We start from the raw sequence: 20,191 nt of genomic DNA, 5'->3' as shown, positions 1-20,191 counted from the left end.
GTCAATCAGTTGACCAATCAGGTGCCCCGTTGTACCGGAGAAGGCTCGACCTGATCAATCAGTTGACCAATCAGGTGCCCCGTTGTACCGGAGAAGGCTCGTCCTGAGCCAATCACAGACTTCCTTACGGCTCCCAATGAGGCTCCTTACTCTGCGTTGGCCTGGGCGCTTCTTGAACTCCAATAACCTCAAATAATCGTCGGTAAGGCTCTTAATGATATATTTGATTGACTTAAAAGTGCTGTGTCATATTGTGGACTACACAGTTGGCCTAATAGGCTGCTGAACCCGCGCTTAATTTCAAGGTAGATTTAAGCTAGCTAGCTTGATTTCGCACCGGGATTAATCAAAGCTAACATGACAAACTCAAGCCTCTTTTCTTCTCATTTACTCATTTGATCTAATGTAAACATATAATGCATTTTAATACAATAGCTTTAAAATTAAAGACGAGATGTTTGTCAAAGAAACTACAGTAAAGAATATATCTGCATGTTGTAGCACTGTGTGAGAATGTAAGAAACAACAGTAAAGAATATATCTGCATGTTGCAGCACTGTGTGAGAATGTAAGAAACAACAGTAAAGAATTTATCTGCATGTTGTAGCACTGTGTGAGAATGTAAGAAACAACAGTAAAGAATATATCTGCATGTTGCAGCACTGTGTGAGAATGTAAGAAACAACAGTAAAGAATATATCTGCATGTTGCAGCACTGTGTGAGAATGTAAGAAACAACAGTATAGAATATATCTGCATGTTGCACCACTGTGTGAGAATGTAAGAAACAACAGTAAAGAATATATCTGCATGTTGTAGCACTGTGTGAGAATGTAAGAAACAACAGTAAAGAATATATCTGCATGTTGTAGCACTGTGTGAGAATGTAAGAAACAACAGTAAAGAATATATCTGCATGTTGTAGCACTGTGTGAGAATGTAAGAAACAACAGTAAAGAATATATCTGCATGTTGTAGCACTGTGTGAGAATGTAAGAAACAACAGTAAAGAATATATCTGCATGTTGCACCACTGTGTGAGAATGTAAGAAACAACAATAAAGAATATATCTGCATGTTGTAGCACTGTGTGAGAATGTAAGAAACAACAGTAAAGAATATATCTGCATGTTGCAGCACTGTGTGAGAATGTAAGAAACAACAGTAAAGAATATATCTGCATGTTGTAGCACTGTGTGAGAATGTAAGAAACAACAGTAAAGAATATATCTGCATGTTGCAGCACTGTGTGAGAATGTAAGAAACTACAGTAAAGAATATATCTGCATGTTGTAGCACTGTGTGAGAATGTAAGAAACTACAGTAAAGAATATATCTGCATGTTGTAGCACTGTGTGAGAATGTAAGAAACAACAGTAAAGAATATATCTGCATGTTGCAGCACTGTGTGAGAATGTAAGAAACAACAGTAAAGAATATATATGCATGTTGCAGCACTGTGTGAGAATGTAAGAAACAACAGTAAAGAATATATCTGCATGTTGTAGCACTGTGTGAGAATGTAAGAAACAACAGTAAAGAATATATCTGCATGTTGTAGCACTGTGTGAGAATGTAAGAAACAACAGTAAAGAATATATCTGCATGTTGCAGCCCTCGTGAGAATGCCTCAGACCAACAAGTCAGCCGGCGCTGGCAACACGTCAGGTCAGGTCTGTGCTCCAGACCAAGGTCAACCCCCACCTCAGCAGGTCTGTGCTCCAGACCAAGGTGAACCCCCAACTCAGCAGGATTTTAGGACTGCGGAGACTGACGACCAGGGAGGCCAGGAGATCATCAAATCGCCCAGTGACCCTAAGAAATACAGGTGGGAGGAAGACTGGGATAAAGTGAGCAATCTTCATCTGGGGTGTGCTTTCCCATGCAGATTTATCCAGCTCAGTAACGGCCTGAGAGCCTTGCTCATCTCCGACTTCAGCAGGACTGATGGCAACGGAGAGGAAGCGGGCCAGGGCGATGCTGGGGATGAGGGGGAGGACAGTGAAGAGGATTCTGGTGAGGGATCAGAAGAGGAAGAGGAGGAAAATGAAGAGGAGGAGCAGGACAGCGACTTTGACGAGCTGGATGAGGACAATGTAGCCAAGAAGAAGAAAGAGAAGCAGGTGGGAGACAAATAATGGATGAATTATCATTGATTTAATGTGTGTGTGTGTGTGTGTGTGTGTGTGTGTGTGTGTGTGTGTGTGTGTGTGTGTGTGTGTGTGTGTGTGTGTGTGTGTGTGTGTGTGTGCTTGTCCAGGCTGCAGCTGCATTGTGCATCAATGTGGGTAGATGAATTATCATTGATTTAATGTGTGTGTGTGTGTGTGTGTGTGTGTGTGTGTGTGTGTGTGTGTGTGTGTGTGTGTGTGTGTGTGTGTGTGCTTGTCCAGGCTGCAGCTGCATTGTGCATCAATGTGGGTAGATGAATTATCATTGATTTAATGTGTGTGTGTGTGTGTGTGTGTGTGTGTGTGTGTGTGTGTGTGTGTGTGTGTGTGTGTGTGTGCTTGTCCAGGCTGCAGCTGCATTGTGCATCAATGTGGGTAGATGAATTATCATTGATTTAATGTGTGTGTGTGTGTGTGTGTGTGTGTGTGTGTGTGTGTGCGTGTGTGTGTGTGCTTGTCCAGGCTGCAGCTGCATTGTGCATCAATGTGGGTAGCTTCAGTGACCCTGACGACCTCCCTGGCCTCGCCCACTTCCTGGAGCACAGTAAGTCCTGCTCCATAATCATCACACTTCCCGTGGCTCCTTAGTGCCACCCCAGTGGCTCCCTGGAGCATTTGTAAAAAAGGATTGAAAATGGAAAAAGATGGCGGAAAAATAATGTTTTTGTTTTACAGTAGTATGTTTTTAGTTTGAGGACAAACATGACACAAACCTTTCCAATTGTTAGAACTACCACTGTTGAATATGTTGGTGTGTCTGCTTCACTGATGACACTATTTGCTCAACATCCTTTTGTCCTACTCATTTTGGCAGTTCTTGAACTCACCATAATGTGGACTGTGACGCAACAGTTTGTTTACATGTAAAATCTTCCACTCCTTTGTCTCATTTTGTCCACCAAACGTTTTATGCTGTGCATGAATGCACTAAGGTGAACTTTGTTGATGTCATTGACTTGTTGGAGTGCCGTTTCCTTTAACTTGGACACACACATCTATACCTTTGGCCATTAAAAGACAGTCATTTCAAGAAGTTATCGCACCTTCTGAGTAGCCTCTGATTTACTAATGATTTCTAATGTTGTAAAAATGTGTAGAATAAATATTACATTTCAACATTTCTGTCAACCAAGACTTGCTTCAGCCTGCGACTCGTAGTCATTTTGATAGTAGGCTAATATAACTAATATAGGCACTTACAGTCAAGATGGGTATTAACACTTTTATTAACCCACTTAGTCAAGATGGGTATTAACAGAAAATAAACTGTTTAAGTAGCACAGAATTACATAACATAAATAAAATAGAAACATATTCTTTCTACCTCAAATAAATAACATACTGTAGCTGTGCAAATAATACAAAATGTATCAAACTCAGATTAAAAAATTAATTTTCAGGCAGGCACTTTTTAATTCCCAGTGGAGGATGTAATGGACTGTCACACACGTAAGTGACTTGACTTCATTGTGCAACTATGATCTTTCTCACTTCACATACATTTTTGGCAGCATTTCTCCTGCCAAATATGCCCGGCTTGGCAACTTGAGAAGAGTTTTGATTTGGGCTTACATGGTAAACAAGTCAAATGAATGTTTTATCCAGACACGCACATTTGTCCAAATGTGGCCAAGTAGACACATTGGTCTACATCGCTAAAAGAAACATCTGAGGAAGAGAATCCGTCTGCCATATTCCATTAGTTTTTTAAATATATAAATCGCCCGCTTGAATATTCCCTTATATTGGTCATTTTAACGTGAAATCAATGATATCGGTATTACGATATTTTCTTGATTCATATCTTGTTTAAAAAAATATCGATATATCTTACAAACTCCATATATCGCCCAGACCTACGCGTGGGTATATCTGCAATATATATAAAAATCACGTCCACATTGCAGACATGCTGACAACGCTCCAGTCCATTTTTTCACATCCAGTTTCGGTAGCGCGGTTTTTGGTGATCAAAGTCTTTTTTTGGTGGTCAAGTTTCAATAGTGCGCAAATAATAAGCCATATATATCAATTCATACTGTAACGACCAGCTAATGTTGATGTTTTATGTTTGTGTGGTTTGGATTAGATGTCAGTTTTTCCCATGTTTACAAACACACCGTCTGTGTCTGAAAGGTGATTAGCGGAGAATGAGGAAGTGTTGTTGTGTCCGGTGGGGAAGGAGACTAAAGTCAGTGCCGTTGTTTGTTATCATAAGATTGGTAATAAAAGTTAAAAATAGAGTTGGACTTTGTGTGATTTCTTCTGGGGGTTACAATATATTATGTTACTTTAATTTGTTTTCGAGTACAACAAAGCCCTTATTTTCAAGATGTGGCGATAATAAAAATGCGCCACATTCAATTACATTAAGGGGAAACCCTATAAGTGAAACGGCAACATAACTACTGTCTTGTCACACAGCATTCGTAAGTGTACACACTGACTTCCTGTTTAGTGCGAAGTAAGCTTCAAAATAAAAGCATGGCAGTAACAAGCATGATTTTACCACATCAACTAACAACTTTTTTTGATTTGCTATTTGCGCATGAACCAAGTGTTTATTGTTTTTGTCGTCAAGATTAAAAAATGTGAACGCAGTGGCTACTTTTGGTTTTGATTTTGGCTACGTGGACAAGCCATTATGACCATGGTTAGCCAATTGGAAGGGCGTGGACACAACCAGGTATTTGACATAAATCTCTTTTATGAAATTATTATTTTTCTTGTGGAAAATAATGCCCATGGAAGAAGATTTAGTCATTGTAAAAAATATCAGGATTGTTACAGAGGAACATCTTGAATCTAAAGTCCTCGTTGCCATGGAATGGCCTCAGACTTTGTTCAATATCTGCAGTGGCGTCTTTCCTCTTTTCATTTTTCCCTTCTCTTCCTCCTCAGTGGTGTTCATGGGTAGCGAGAAGTATCCGGCGGAGAACGGCTTCGACGCCTTCCTCAAGAAGCACGGTGGAAGTGACAACGCCTCCACGGACTGCGAGAGAACCATCTTCCAGTTTGACGTGCAGAAGAAACATTTCAGGGAGGCGCTCGACAGGTGAGCTCGCCACCTCCTCCAGAACTTACTAGTTTCTGCTGGATACCTTTTTGTGTTCCAGGTGGGCGCAGTTCTTCATCTGTCCTCTGATGATTGAGGACGCCATCGACAGGGAGGTGGAGGCGGTGGACAGCGGTGAGTCCATGATGACATCATTCATTGTCGTTCCACTTACAACATGCATGTAATACCTTTTTAAGGTTGTGTATTCTCTCCTGTCGTGCTCAGAATATCAGTTAGCGAGGCCTTCGGACTCACATCGTAAGGAGATGTTATTTGGAAGCTTGGCCGTCCCGGGACATCCGATGAGCAAGTTCTGCTGGGGTAAGAACCGCTTGGTCATCTTAGTTTTGACAGCAGATTTTAGTCATATTTTAATCATCTAAATGGATTTAGCTTTAGTCAAGTTTTAGTCGACTAAAATATAAAGTTTAACATTATACACAAAGTTGTATACGTTAACTGTTGGCAATTTGGAGTGCATAACTTGGAGAAATCCTATTTCAACTATGATGTTCAGTAACTAACTATTTTCTGTTCTATCATTGAAATGTAATGTGTACATTCTATCATGTACGTCTGCTAGTTATTTAGCCAATTATGAACACACATAAATATAACTGATCAATAGGAGTTTAAGTCCCAATGCCAGTGTACAGTGCATGTATTATAGTCCTATGAAGAAGTCAACTACTTTTAATCTATATTGTATATAACAGGGGTTTCAAAAAATAAAATAAAATCGATTTTCGATTGAATCGCGATTCTTATTTGTAATGATTCTTAATTGATAAAAAACTTTGATTTTTTTGTTTATTTTATCTGTCCTGTGCAGCATCTCAGGCAAATCATATTGTTGATGTAGATGTCCATCTTGTTGGAAGGTACACATTTAGTTTAGAAAACGAGAAGTGTTGCATACTTCTCTTGTTGCCTTAATAGTATTTGACTTTATTAAATGTTTGGGTAGAATTTTATTAAACAAAAACAATTTTTTTCTAAGTAATATAGAAATGTATTGCAGCTGTTTATCTATTTTATGGAGGAATGTAGTTAATCATAGAACTGGCACCCAATAGTATTAAAAAGTATGGATTTTGACTCGAGAATCGTTTTGAATCAAGTATCTATTCTGAATTGAATCGTTACCCCAAGAATCGAATTGCATTGAATCGTGTGGTGACCAAAGATCCCCAGCCCTAATGTATAACTACCCAGGGTGTGCACAATTTGCGTCTTGGCCAATGTCCCGTTTAAGTACAGCAACCAGTGTTCTAGTTCTACGACGTGTATGAATATATATCTCACATACCTGTCTTTCTTTGTGACACAAATGACAAATCTGCTCTTTTGCGTTGTCTAGTTGTGCAATTAATAGCTCAACGGTGTGCCAAGGACATCAGTTAAAGCAGTGGTCCCCAACCTTTTTTTGGGGGTGGGGGGGTGTATTATTATTTTTTTTGTCATAAAAAAATACAATCATGTGTGCTTACGGACTGTATCCCTGCAGACTGTATTGATATATAATGTAGGAACCAGAAATATTAATAACAGAAAGAAACAACCCTTTTGTGTGAATGGGGGAGGGCGGTTTTTTGGGTTGGTGCACTAATTGTAAGTGTATCTTGTGGTTTTTATGTGGATAAATAAAAAAAATAAAACAAATATTTTTATTTTTATTTTTTGTGCGGCCCGGTACCAATCGATCCACGGACCGGTGGTTGGGGACCACTGAGTTAAAGTGCACTCATTAAGTTGACAGGCAGGCTCGCCCATGGTTTGCTACAAAAGTAGTGCCTGCTCCTGTTCTACCGTCTTTAATGGTAACAGTAATTAAGTGCAGTATGAATCATTTCAAAAGATTCTGTTGGAGCAACTTACTATTGCTTAGCTGTCCTGATGGCCTGCAGATGGCGCTTCAAGTTGGTTCTAGTTGTAAATAGAGCCACAGGGTTTACAACGTGTCTTGTTGTATACCGCAGAAATAGTGAAGTGCGTCCATTTGTCTTCTCTTCCTTCCAGGTGTAGAAGACATATTCTATTGAGGTGTGTGACAAAACAGCCTTGTTACAAATCACAACGTTATGTCTTACTAAGACAGTAGTTCTCTGTGATTTACTCCCCGGCCCCACATGCAACTGTGTCTGGGTATAACCCGAACTTGTCCCACCCGCCTAAAACTAAATGAAATACGATTGGATTTCGTCTTGTCTTTATTTGTTGACTAAATTGTCAGTAAATTTCATCATTGTTTTGGTCAACATGCATTTGTTTTGATTAGTTATCCTCCTGATTTAATTAATGGAAAATAAGTCGTTGACGATAACTAAGGCAAAGCTTTTTAGTCAACAAAATAACACTGTCTCGCTGCCTTGGTCTTGTGTGAATCGTTCTCCGCCCGGCAGCCGCCTCGCATGCACATTTTCTCCCCAATCCTGGTGTCGTCCTGCTTTGTGGTGGAATGACAAACAAGTGTGATTTCATTTTAGGAAATGCTCAGACATTGAAACAGGAGCCCAGAGAGAAGGGGATCAACACGTACCAGCGGCTGCGAGACTTCTGGAGGAGATACTACTCCGCTCATTACATGACGCTCGCTGTTCAGTCTAAAGGTTTGTTTTTGCCAACACGTCCTCCAAAGAGTCCTTCCACCATCTGTTGACATCATCTTCTTCCTGTTCAGAGACACTGGACACACTGGAGCAGTGGGTTAGAGAGATCTTCATTCATATCCCCAACAAGTAAGAAGCTTTCATAACATCATCACTCTCAGTTTTTACTTCCTGTTCCACTTTTCCACACCCTGCATTTGGGGTACCAAAAAGTCCGAGCTAGACAATTCCACAGTTCTCCACAATGGGGAAGAAGTAGGGCTGGGCAATTTTGATGACTACTCATCCAAAAGCCATGTAAAAAACACTGTTCTACTAATGCTAATGTTAGCAAGTTGGTTGTTGTTGACGTGACCACCGATGCCATTTTGACATCATGCGTCCTTGTGTGTGCTTTCTTTTACTTGAAAGCTTATAAACGTCAAGCAATTATTGCTACATTACAATGCTTTTTCTTATTTATTTACTTATTATGTTGATAATATGTTGAACTCATCTCTAGTTTCTTGACTTTTTAGTACACATTTTTAAAAACTGGCAGGTTAAAATAATTTAAAAAAAAGTTACTATATTGTGTATTAATTGAGATCAGGTGAAATTAAAAAATGAATCGTGATGGTTTTTTTTTCCAGCCCGGTGAAAAAGACAAAAAAGGTTAACTTATTACCACATTACACTATGTCCACATTATAATGCCATCGTGCTGATTACGTAGCTAGTAACACCTGCACACACAACCAGTGTTAGAAAATAACAGTGTTGCATAATGACAGCAGTAACACCGTTACTTTTACTAGTAACGAGTAGTTGCATAATGACAGCAGTAACACCGTTACTTTTACTAGTAACGAGTAATCTAATTGATTACTTTTACGTACGTTACAACGCTGTTACCGATTTGTTTGACGTAATGTGGCACGCTGCTTTTGAGGTAGTTGTATGTCAACAAGACAGCGTCAGAAGCACAGCAAGTTCAATGCAGGAAGTAACGTTTCACTAGTGAAAGCAACAACCAGAACTAAACATTAAAATGAACTTGATATGAAATAGTAAGAAGCAACATCACACAGCATGTAGGCTAGGTACACACACACACACACACACACACAATGCACACACACTCCTACTACTACGAGGGCATAATGAACAACTAATCAATGATTGACGTCACAAGTTTGCAATCATACAATACCCCATCTAAGCATATTCAATCTCTTTATTAGCTAGCGCTAACACAATCCAGTGAAAAGATTCATCTGATACTGCTAAGCTAGTTAAAATGTTGCTCTGAGTGCGCTCTCGCTGACGTCACGCGTCACTTGGCAACAGACACAGCCTTTTAAAGGCACATACACACACTCAGCTCTCATGAATCGTCTTTCAATGCCAGATATTTGTATTCATATTTTTTTTAAACGTATTGATTACATGTATTAAAGAGTAATTCTCTTAGTAATTCAACAACTTTTTTGGTAAAGTAACTATAATTAATTACTTTTTAAAAGTAATTTTCAGACACTGCACACAACATACACACTAAAATGTTTTATGGGTGTGACGATACTCAATATTGGGTACATGATAACTACACAATATTATGACCATATTTACAAAATATATGAGTGGACAAACAGACTTTATTTAACTGGGTCACAAAACAATGCTGGTGCATTTTGAAATGTTTTATAACTTTGCATGCACTACCTATGCATGAACATTTGACTGATGTACACCTTTCCACTAATTGAAAGGAAAACTAAAAGTTAGATGAAAATAAATCAAGTACTGTAAAGGCTATATCCAAAGTGCACTTCCCTTTCATCTTGGTATCCATCCATGATTGATTTGTGTGAGAGTTGTGGTTGCCTTTCCTTGGAGATAAACACTGCAGTAGCTGTTGGACTACGATGAAGGAGGGCAGCTCAGCGTGTCACGTGCCCAAACAGGTGGATGGCGTGGGGACACGTTGATGTGGCACTCTCATCTAGTGGCATGGCTTTTGAAGTTCCAAGGCAATGACAACTGCTTGCTTGTAAAACCTGAGTTATGCCTTTTAGTTTCTTCTAGTCAGACAAGATTTAGGTATAGTAGATGATATATAATGTCTTGAAATGGCCAACCATGCACACCTACAAGAACAGCTGATAGGAGACCCTTCTGAAAAAGACTTCAAACAGTTGACACGGGACAAGCGGTAGAAAATGGATGGATGGAAACATGCCAAGGTAAAATACGACTACTTATATCTTGTCTGACGAGAAGAAACTAAAAGGTATTTTCAATAAGAAGACATAATGAACCTTTTTGAGAAACCTCAGCTGTGTGTTTGAAAGTGTGTATGAAACCTTGTCATGTTTATAAATGTCACTCCTAGCATTTACACTTTCAAACCTTACTGCACTGGACAAAAGAAACAAACCTAAAGACTAATCCTTGACATCAGGAAGACAACACTTGCTAAATGTTGTTGCTGTTTTTGCAGCGCGGAACCTTCAGTCGACTTTTCTCACCTGCAGCAGCCCTTTGACACGCCGGCTTTCAACCAACTGTACAAAGGTATGACAGGTCTCTTTAGGCGGTACTGCCTCGATGGTAAACTAAGATTAGAACACTTGAAATGCACCGTAAAGTGGTTTGCATCACAGTTATGTACTGAACAGCAGGAGTCGCCAACCCGTGGAGCGCGATCCACCAGATGATCTTTGGGACCCTACAGGTCCATCCATTTTCTACCGCTTATTCCCTTAGGCTCTAGCGCCCCCTGCGACCCCGATCTCAGCTACAATCGGGCGGAAGGCGGGGTACACCCTGGACAAGTCGCCACCTCATCGCAGGGCCAACACAGATAGACAGACAACATTCACACTCACATTCACACACTAGGGACCATTTAGTGTTGCCAGTCAACCTAACCCCAGGTGCATGTCTTTGGGGGTGGGAGGGGCCTATCCCCAGGTGCATGTCTTTGGAGGTGGGAGGGGCCTATCCCCAGGTGCATGTCTTTGGAGGTGGGAGGGGCCTATCCCCAGGTGCATGTCTTTGGAGGTGGGAGGGGCCTATCCCCAGATGCATGTCTTTGGAGGTGGAAGGAGCTTATCCCCAGGTGCATGTCTTTGGAGGTGGGAGGGGCCTATCCCCAGATGCATGTCTTTGGAGGTGGGAGGAAGCCGGAGTACCCAGAGGGAACCTACGCAGTCACGGGGAGAACATGCAAACTCCACACAGAACAATCCCGAAACCGCGATTGAACTCACGACTACTCAGGACCTTCGTATTGTGAGGCAGACGCACTAACCCCTCTCCCACCGGGCTGGTCGATCAGGAAAATATATAAAATATATAAAAGAAAATGAATATTACATCAGTGACACCCCCACCTGGAGAATGACCAACAGACTCTCAACACAGCGGCCACAACCCCCCAAAGGGCCGCGCTCTACATCCGCTAGTCTCGCACATTGCATGACGTGCTCATAGATCATTGAGCTGCAACAATGCATTCAAACTGATTGATTTGGGATGCTAGAAAATGTTTGATGCATTGCAACAAACAACTCTTTCTTCAACTACGAGTCCAGGACCATCATCGCTCACCTGCGAAGGGGAGCTAACAAGCCAAATGATATATTGAAACTTTTATTAGTAGATTGCACAGTACAGTACATATTCCGTACAATTGACCACTAAATGGTAACACCCCAATAAGTTTTTCCACTTGTTTAAGTCGGGGTCCACGTAAATCAATTCATGGTAATGCTACAAAATACTACAGTCCGTGAACATTGCTCCAAAGGCGGGATTTTGTGTTGATATTAAACACTTGCCTTGTGCAAAGGCAGTACTATCTTATAAAACAAGGTGGCAACTAAAGAAGGGCTGCCCTGTTTATCTCCTCTTTATCACAGAGGATAAACCCGCCAGCTGATTTGACTATTTCCGATACTAAAATGTGACTTGCGCCCCATATGTGACCAAAGGATGAACAAATATACAGTACTACAGTACTAAGACTATAGTAGCCATAAACAGTTAGTTTCTACGGCAGGGCTGCCCAAAGTGCGGCACAAGACCACCCAAGCAGGCCAGTAAAAAAAAAAAAACACTGGCAAAAATTGGGAAAACAGCAAGAAACACTGTGTGGGTGTGTGTGTGTGTATGTACTGTATATATGTACACACACACATTATTTATATATATATATATACACACACTTACATATATATATATATATATATATATATACAGTTATGTTCATAATAATAGCAGTGTGTTTAAAAAGGTGAGTAAACCTCAAAATTCTTCAAATAAATTGCATTTTAATGAACACAAATGCATTGGGGACACTGCACATTCTATTTCAAAGCCAGAAAATTGGAAAAAAGTAATTTTATTTGACAATATTTTACAGAAAGTCAAGAAATATAAAACAAAAAAATAGCAGTGTTGACATCTTTCTTTACAAAACTCAAATGTACTGTATAAACTAAGAAAGGCTTGCAGATTCAACTTTCCTTAGAATTATTAACTATAATTTAGTTGCATAACCACGTTTTGTGATAACTGCTTCACATCTGTGACACATGGGGTCCACCAACTTCTTGCACCGGTCAACAGGTAATGCAGCCCAGGACAATTGTACTACGTTCCACAATTCCTCTGCATTTTTTGGTTTTGCCTCATGAACAGAATTTTCTATGTCAGCCCACAAGTTTTCAATGGGATTAAGGTTCGGGGATTGTGCTGGCCACTCCATTACTTGAATTCTGTTTGTCTGGAACTATGATTTTGCTTGCTTGCTGGTGTGTTTGGGGTCATTGTCTTGTTGAAACACCCATTTCAAGGGCATTTCCTGTTCAGCATATGGCAACATGACTTGTTCCTGTATTCTGATGTACTCAAACTGATCCATGATCCCTGGTACACGATAAATAGGACCAACATCATAGTACGAGAAACATCCCCATATCATGATGCTTGCACCACCATGCTTCACCGTCTTCACTGTGTACTGAGGCTTGAAGTCAGTGTTTGCAGGACATCTGACAAACTGTCTGTGGCCCTTACACCCAAAAAGAACAATCTTACTCTCATCAGTCCCCAAATATTACGCCATTTCTTTTTAGGCCAGTCAATGTGTTATTTAGCAAATTGTAACCGCTTCAGCACACGTCTTTTTTTTAACAATGGGACTTTGCGGGGGCTTCTTGCTGCTAGCTTACAGTACTCACAGGCCATCTTAGATCTTCTCTGATCCTCCTGGAGCTGATCATTGGCTGAGCCGTTGCCATTTTGGTTATTCTCCCATCCATTCCAATAGTTGTTTTTCTTCTTCGCCTTTTTGGTTTTGGCTGCCATTTTAAAGCTTTTGATATCATTTTAGCTGAACAGCCTATCATTTTCTGCACTTCTTTATATGTTTTCCCCTCTTTTATTAAATTCTTAATCAAAGAACACTCTTCTGCTGAACAGTGTCTTGAACGACCCATTTTACTCTGTTTTTCAAGGACAAATGCACAGCCAGCATATGCAGCGTCAGTTGCCTTGATCCTTAAATAAGGGCCACTTGTTTAACACCTTTTTTTCACATAATCAATGACCTCAAAAATTGAACGACGCACTGCTATTTTTTTAACACGCCCCTTTCAGTAAATTATTCAATTTCACAGAATCAGCAGCATGCACGTCATGCCTGTTGGGTCTGTTGGTTTTCTATACCTTTACTAAACATTCTAGAAACTTACTTGCGGTGTAAAAGTAGAAATTCTAACAAAAACAGTGATTTATCTTGCTAGTGATGTGGGACTGCTATTATTTTGAACACAACTGTATGTATATATATATATATATATATATATATATATATATATATATATATATATATATATATATACAGTTGCGATCAAAAGATCAAAAGTTTACATACACTTGTAAAGAACATGATGTCATGGCTGTCTTGACTTTACAATCATTTCTACAACTCTTATTTTTTGTGATGTAGTGATTGGAGCACATACTTGTTGCTCACTAAAAACATTCATGAAGTTTGCTTCTTTTATGAATTTATTATGGCTCTACTGAAAATGTGAGGGTCAAAAGTATACATACAGCAATGTTAATATTTGCTTACATGTCCCTTGGCAAGTTGACCTGCAATAAGGCACTTTTGGTAGCCATCCACAAGCTTCTGCTTGACCACTTGACCACTAAATTGCTGCAGTTCAGCTAAATGTGTTGGTTTCTGACATGGACTTGTTTCTTCAGCATTGTCCACACCTTTAAGTCAGAACTTTGGGAAGGCCATTCTAAAACCTTCATTCTAGTCTGATTTAGCCATTCCTTTACCACTTTTGAGGTGTGTTTGGGGTCATTGTCCTGTTGGAACACCCAACAAGACCCAACCTCCGGGCTGATGATTTTAGCTTGTCCTGAACAATTTGGAGCTAATCCTCCTTTTTCATTGTCCCATTTAAAGCAGTTCCATTGGTAGCAAAACAGGCCCAGAGCATAATACTACCACCACCATGATTGACGGTAGGCATGGTGTTCCTGGGATTAAAGGCCTCCCCTTTTCTCCTCCAAACATATTGCTGGGTATTGTGGCCAAACAGCTCCATTTTTGTTTCATCTGACATCACATGGACAAAGATAAGACCTTCTGAGGAAAGTTCTGGGGTCAGAGGAATGGAACTGCTGCTTTAAATGGGACAATGAAAAAGGAGGATTAGCTCCAAATTGTTCAGGACAAGCTAAAATCATCAGCCCGGAGGTTGGGTCTTGTTGGGTGTTCCAACAGGACAATGACCCCAAACACACCTCAAAAGTGGTAAAGGAATGGCTAAATCAGGCTAGAATGAAGGTTTTAGAATGGCCTTCCCAAAGTCCTGACTTAAACGTGTTGACAATGCTGAAGAAACAAGTCCATGTCAGAAAAGCAACAAATTTAGCTGAACTGCACCAATTTTGTCAAGAGGAGTGGTCAAAAAATCTAGCAGAAGCTTGTGGATGGCTACCAAAAGCGACTTGAAACTTTCCAAGAGACATGTAACCAAATATTAACATTGCTGTATATATATGTGTGTGTGTGTGTGTGTACATATGTATATATATATATTTGCTTTGGTTTTTGGCTGAGTCCAGGGATGTTGGGCTTGACAAGGTTGGCGACCACTGCTGTACAGTATGTGTAGTGTGCAGGCAAACAAAGGTTTTGTGGTGGCTATGTTTTAACCCAGCAGCAGATTACCTCAGGTCCATTCATCTCTGTGGCATGTGTCCTCATTAGTGTCACAGGTGAGATGTAGCAATATCCTAATACTAGAGACTGCTCATCAGCAAAGTAAAGGTCTCAATGTGAAAAAGACAAAATGTTGACACCAGTAACTATAAATACCACAAAGCTTTATCTTATTTATCACTTTTTCTATCCTTTCTACAAAATAAAAATACAAATATCACAGTTGTAACTCTTGCTTTGGTTAATGGCCTGCCAAAACCAGGGATGGTAGGTTAGTGTGAAAGTGGAAGCCACTGCGCTCACCAGATATTTTTTTATACTATCATTATTATGTATGGGAACACTTGTTTTTGTTTCAAAATGCGAACAAATAAGTGGTGTACCAGCATTGTGCAGTAGTTGTATGAATCAGTGGATCAGTGTAAGTTAGCTAATGCTAAAACCAGTACCGGACATGTTTTTCTACTATTTCCTAGTCTGTGCCTCCTAAATATTGTACTTCTGCACCTTGTGTTGCAGTGGTTCCGGTGAGGAAGGTGCATGCTCTGACCATCAGTTGGGCCGTCCCCCCTCAGGGGAAACACTACAGGTAAGTTTACTACTTGGGTAACAGGTCTGATGCTGTGGTTCACCTTTGTGTAGCTTACCCAATAAAGAGACCATTAGATTGACATCATGCTGACAGAAAGTCTGTGTTTTGTGTCAGGGTGAAGCCTCTTCACTACATCTCCTGGCTGATCGGACACGAGGGCAGCGGTAGCATCTTGTCTCTGCTGCGCAGGAAGTGAGCCCATCAGTGCGCAGGTGTAACTTGTGCCGTGTGCGTGACTCATTCAAATGTGTAAGCAGGTGCTGGGCTTTGGCTCTCTTTGGAGGGAACAGCGAGACTGGCTTTGACCAGAACACCACCTACTCCATCTTCTCCGTTTCCATCACCCTCACCGACGAGGGCTACCAGAACTTCTACCAGGTCAACACACTTTCACACTGGTTCTAATCTTAAAGTGTCAGTGACCACTGCTTCCCTGAGCGTAATAAAAATAATAATTGATCAGCTATATACTTTTATATCAGCTTCTGTAGACAGTCAAATTAGGGCTGGACAATTATAGAAAAAATAATAATCTTGTTTTTTTTATTTTAAAAACACGATTAAGAACACGGTTATTCATTATTTAAAAACATGAGTGTTTATGCCAACATTTGTACCACCAAAGCTCAACTTTAAAGTTAATTTAAAAGAACGGTGTATAAATGAATAACAAATCAACAAAAGCAATTAAAATAATAATAGTAACAGTAATACATTAAAATAGCTATTGCAATAAGAAAAACACAATACAAATAAGTTTTGCCATTTTATTTTTTTAAATCTTTTTTTTTACCTTTTAAACTTATTTTACCACCATAGCGTGTGTGCTTTTTATGTCTTGTAGTTCAATTGAATGCAAAAATCCTCACGTTTATTGGTGTAGAAAATCGCTTGGACAATTTTGAACAGTATTTTAAGTCAAAGCATTATATCATTTTGTCATATATGCATTAAGCCCATTATGCTTTTGAAAGGTCCTTTTTTGAAATCTTTCTTATGTTAGCTCATTCAGACAGGATGTTGTGTTTCGGGGATGAATGAGCGGTACTAGACACATTATTTCCCCAAACAAATGTTTGGTCTCCTCACAATGACAGCTTCTCCCTCACATTTATATGGGTATGTTTCCCTGATATCCTACGTTTAGCAGCGGATTCTGTTTTATTGGCAATTCTGTGATTTTGTCCGCGGTTACGTCAACGCGGAAATCATACGCCCTGACTTTTTTGTTGAGTTTAGTGATTATTGAGTGGGCATACTTGCGCTGTGTCAATTAAAAAGTAGCAACCATGGTGAGATGATATATATAATAAATGATAAATGGGTTATACTTGTATAGCGCTTTTCTACCTTCAAGGTACTCAAAGCGCTTTGACACTATTTCCACATTCACACACACATTGACACACTGATGGCGGGAGCTGCCATGCAAGGCGCTACCAGCACCCATCAGGAGCAAGGGTGAAGTGTCTTGCCCAAGGACACAACGGACGTGACTAGGATGGTAGAAGGCGGGGATTGAACCCCAGTAACCAGCAACCCTCCGATTGCTGACACAGCCACTCTACCAACTTCGCCACGCCAAAACTCTAGTAGATGCTTTTTTCCACTTGTGCCTTCACTCATCCATTGTATTTTACAAGCTCAGGAATTTGCACACACGTTGCGCCGCCCATTAATCTTATTTTTTTCAATTGCAACATTTTTATTATCTTGAGAAGGCAAATTTGGAATTGATATTACAATTTGATTAATTGTCCAGCCCTAACTCCACTTTTCTGTGAGAACTGAGAACCCATCAATAATTGACTCCAAATTCACATGTTATGTTGGTAAGCTACATTTGTAGCCAGAGCTGTCAAATAGCATTTTTACTCTTGAAAGAACATTTCTAATCAGACCCTTGTGGAAGTGCACACCCTCATCCACTCTGCCCTCCAAACAGGTGGTTCACCTGGTGTTCCAGTACCTGAAGATGCTGCAGGCTCTTGGACCCCGGCAGAGGTCTGATTGCAAACACACACCCAAAGTGCATCACCTTTGGACAACTAGCAGCTTGTTCTGAACTTCCTTTTCAGGATTTACGAGGAAATCCAGAAGATTGAAGCTAATGAATTCCAGTATCAGGAGCAGGTAGTGCAGCACCAGTGCACATTGATGCAGCGCTGACACTTGGACTGTCATGTGAAGGCAAGAAAAGGTTCAAGGGACACGGTGCAGTAACAACTCGTGTCTCTCCACCCGCAGACGGACCCTATCGAGTTTGTTGAGAACATCTGTGAGAACATGCAGCTATTTCCTAAAGAGGACTTCCTCACTGGAGACAAGCTCATGTTTGAGTTTGACTCAAAGGTGAACAAGGACCACAACTTTCTTAATGTATTTATTGTCTTTTGAAGGCCCAAAGAAGGGTACAACTTGTTTTAATCCACTTTGTATCTTGGATGCTTCTTCCCTTGTTGGTCAGATTTACAACAGGGTGGATTTGAACACTGTGTGTGTGTGTGTGTTTGTTTGCAGGTGATTGGTGCTGCTTTGTCTCTGTTGACCCCAGACAGAGCCAACCTGCTTCTGCTGTCTCCAGAAAATGAAGGTCGCTGCCACTTGAGGGAGACCTGGTTTGGTACTTCTTACAGCATAGAAGGTCGGTATTTCAATGTGTCACTTCACACTCTCCCGTGTTGAGTTGAATCTTCTGCGGTCTACTAATTGTATTTGCCTTGGTTTTGGTCTCCTCAGACATCCTGCCCGAGTGGGCTCAGCGCTGGGCAGGAGACTTTGAAGTCAACCCTGGTCTTCACCTGCCTGATGAGAACAAGTTCATAGGTCAGGGCGAGCCCACGTTAAAAACATGTGAACCAAAGCTTAAAGTGGTTCACATACTGATATTGATTATTTCTCTCCCTGCAGCGTCCAATTTTACTTTACAGATGTCTGACTGTCCCGACTCTGAGTTTCCAGTCAAGATCGTCGACCACGAGCGAGGATGCCTGTGGTACAAGAAGGACAACAAGTTCAAGATCCCAAAAGGTGAATGCTACCACAACGGAAAGAGACTGTTCTTTATTTACACATGCAAACTGTACTTTTGTTTTTCAGCGTACATTCGCTTCAACTTGATCTCACCCATGATTCAGAAGAGTCCAGAGAAGTAAGAAACCAAGGCCCACCTAAGGACTACATGATCCTCTCAGAGCCTTTCACTCAAACACACTCCAATGTGATGTTTTTTCTCTAGTCTGGTGCTGTTTGACCTCTTTGTCAACATCTTGGCACATAACCTGGCAGAGCCCGCCTACGAGGCAGATGTAGCCCAGCTGGAGTACAAGCTGGTGGCCGGTGAGCACGGCCTGGTAGTGCGACTGAAAGGCTTCAACCACAAACTTCCTGTGAGAACACACACACTCACACACACACACACTCACATGCTAATTGGCCACCCGTTTATGAAGGCGACTCGGAAAGTGAGGTGGTTGGATAGTTCAAAGGTTAACTAAACTTGAAATTACATTCAATGTTGAGGTCAAAATGAGGTTATTTCTTACAGTCTTAGAAAATCAACTAACCTTAAAGAGCTGTGGTTCATAATGTGTCATAGCAAAACAGTCAAAATGTTAAAGGTATCAAATTATGATTTTTTTTTTCTACATTTAAAACACGTCCTTGTGGTCTACATCAGTGGTCCCCAACCACCAGGCCGCGGCCCGGTACCGGTCCATGGATCGATTGGTACCAGGCCGCACAAGAAATAATTTTTTTTTTTTTTTTTTAATGAAATCAACATAAAAAACACAAGATACACTTACAATTAGTGCACCAACCCAAACCTCCCTCCCCCCCACACTCATTCGCACAAAAGGGTTGTTTCTTTCTGTTTATAATATTTCTGCTTCCTACATTATATATCAATATATATCAATACAGTCTGCAGGGATACAGTCCGTAAGCACACATGATTGTATTTTTTTATGACAAAAAATAATAATAATACCCCCTCTGTTGTATGATCTAGTTTTTTTATCATCTAAGACTTTTAGCAAAAATGAAATCAGTTTTATTTTTTGACGACTTTGAGCGGGTAATCCATGCTTTCTTCCATCTGGTTTGGACTACTGCAACTCCCTCTACGTTGGAATGAAGCAGGCCTCAATCGCTCCATTACAGTTAGTCCAAAATGCTGCTGCTCAACTTTTAAGTGGCACTAATAAACATGAACACATTTTAGCATCTCTTCACTGGCTCCCACTTCATTTTACAATTCATTTTGAAATATTCTTGTTTGTTTTTAAATGTCTTAACGGATTAGTGCCACAATATGTACACCCCCACAAAGTCTCTGAGGTCAGCCGATCAGTTTCTTCTGGTCGTCCCAAAAAGCAGTTTAAAATCCAGAGGTGATGGCTTCAAAACTTTGGAACAATATCCCTCTTGCTATTCCCTCTTCAATGACTTTTCAATCACTACTTAAAACATATTTTTACTCTCTGGCTTTTAAAGTGAAATGTTTGATATTACTGCCTCTTCTAG

At 40.4% G+C, this 20,191-nt stretch overlaps 1 protein-coding gene across 2 annotated transcripts in view; it reads left to right on the top strand.

Annotated features, from left to right (window-relative positions):
- Positions 1-78: 78 nt before the first annotated feature.
- Positions 79-20,191, top strand: part of LOC133644575 (nardilysin-like) — a 30,331-nt gene continuing 10,218 nt past the window's right edge. The window contains exons 1-22 of one of the 2 annotated variants that reach the window (XM_062039169.1): positions 79-202; positions 1,615-1,692; positions 1,732-1,828; positions 1,889-2,123; positions 2,634-2,715; positions 5,073-5,226; positions 5,288-5,361; positions 5,455-5,550; positions 7,716-7,838; positions 7,910-7,967; positions 10,321-10,394; positions 15,592-15,661; positions 15,779-15,856; positions 15,922-16,042; positions 17,610-17,668; positions 17,743-17,797; positions 17,912-18,016; positions 18,185-18,308; positions 18,404-18,490; positions 18,575-18,694; positions 18,764-18,815; positions 18,903-19,053. In XM_062039169.1, coding sequence (XP_061895153.1) covers positions 1,626-1,692; positions 1,732-1,828; positions 1,889-2,123; positions 2,634-2,715; positions 5,073-5,226; positions 5,288-5,361; positions 5,455-5,550; positions 7,716-7,838; positions 7,910-7,967; positions 10,321-10,394; positions 15,592-15,661; positions 15,779-15,856; positions 15,922-16,042; positions 17,610-17,668; positions 17,743-17,797; positions 17,912-18,016; positions 18,185-18,308; positions 18,404-18,490; positions 18,575-18,694; positions 18,764-18,815; positions 18,903-19,053 — 2,082 coding nt within the window. In that variant the 5' untranslated portion in view covers positions 79-202; positions 1,615-1,625. Of the gene's footprint in view, positions 203-1,614; positions 1,829-1,888; positions 2,124-2,633; positions 2,716-5,072; positions 5,227-5,287; positions 5,362-5,454; positions 5,551-7,715; positions 7,839-7,909; positions 7,968-10,320; positions 10,395-15,591; positions 15,662-15,778; positions 15,857-15,921; positions 16,043-17,609; positions 17,669-17,742; positions 17,798-17,911; positions 18,017-18,184; positions 18,309-18,403; positions 18,491-18,574; positions 18,695-18,763; positions 18,816-18,902; positions 19,054-20,191 lie in introns of both variants that reach the window. The other variant, XM_062039168.1, reaches the window with a different exon arrangement.

This window comes from Entelurus aequoreus, linkage group LG27 (genome assembly GCF_033978785.1).
Source record: "Entelurus aequoreus isolate RoL-2023_Sb linkage group LG27, RoL_Eaeq_v1.1, whole genome shotgun sequence".
NCBI lineage: Eukaryota > Metazoa > Chordata > Actinopteri > Syngnathiformes > Syngnathidae > Entelurus > Entelurus aequoreus.
The sequence above is the reverse complement of the archived record's forward strand: the minus strand, read 5'-3'. Positions and strand labels throughout refer to the sequence as shown.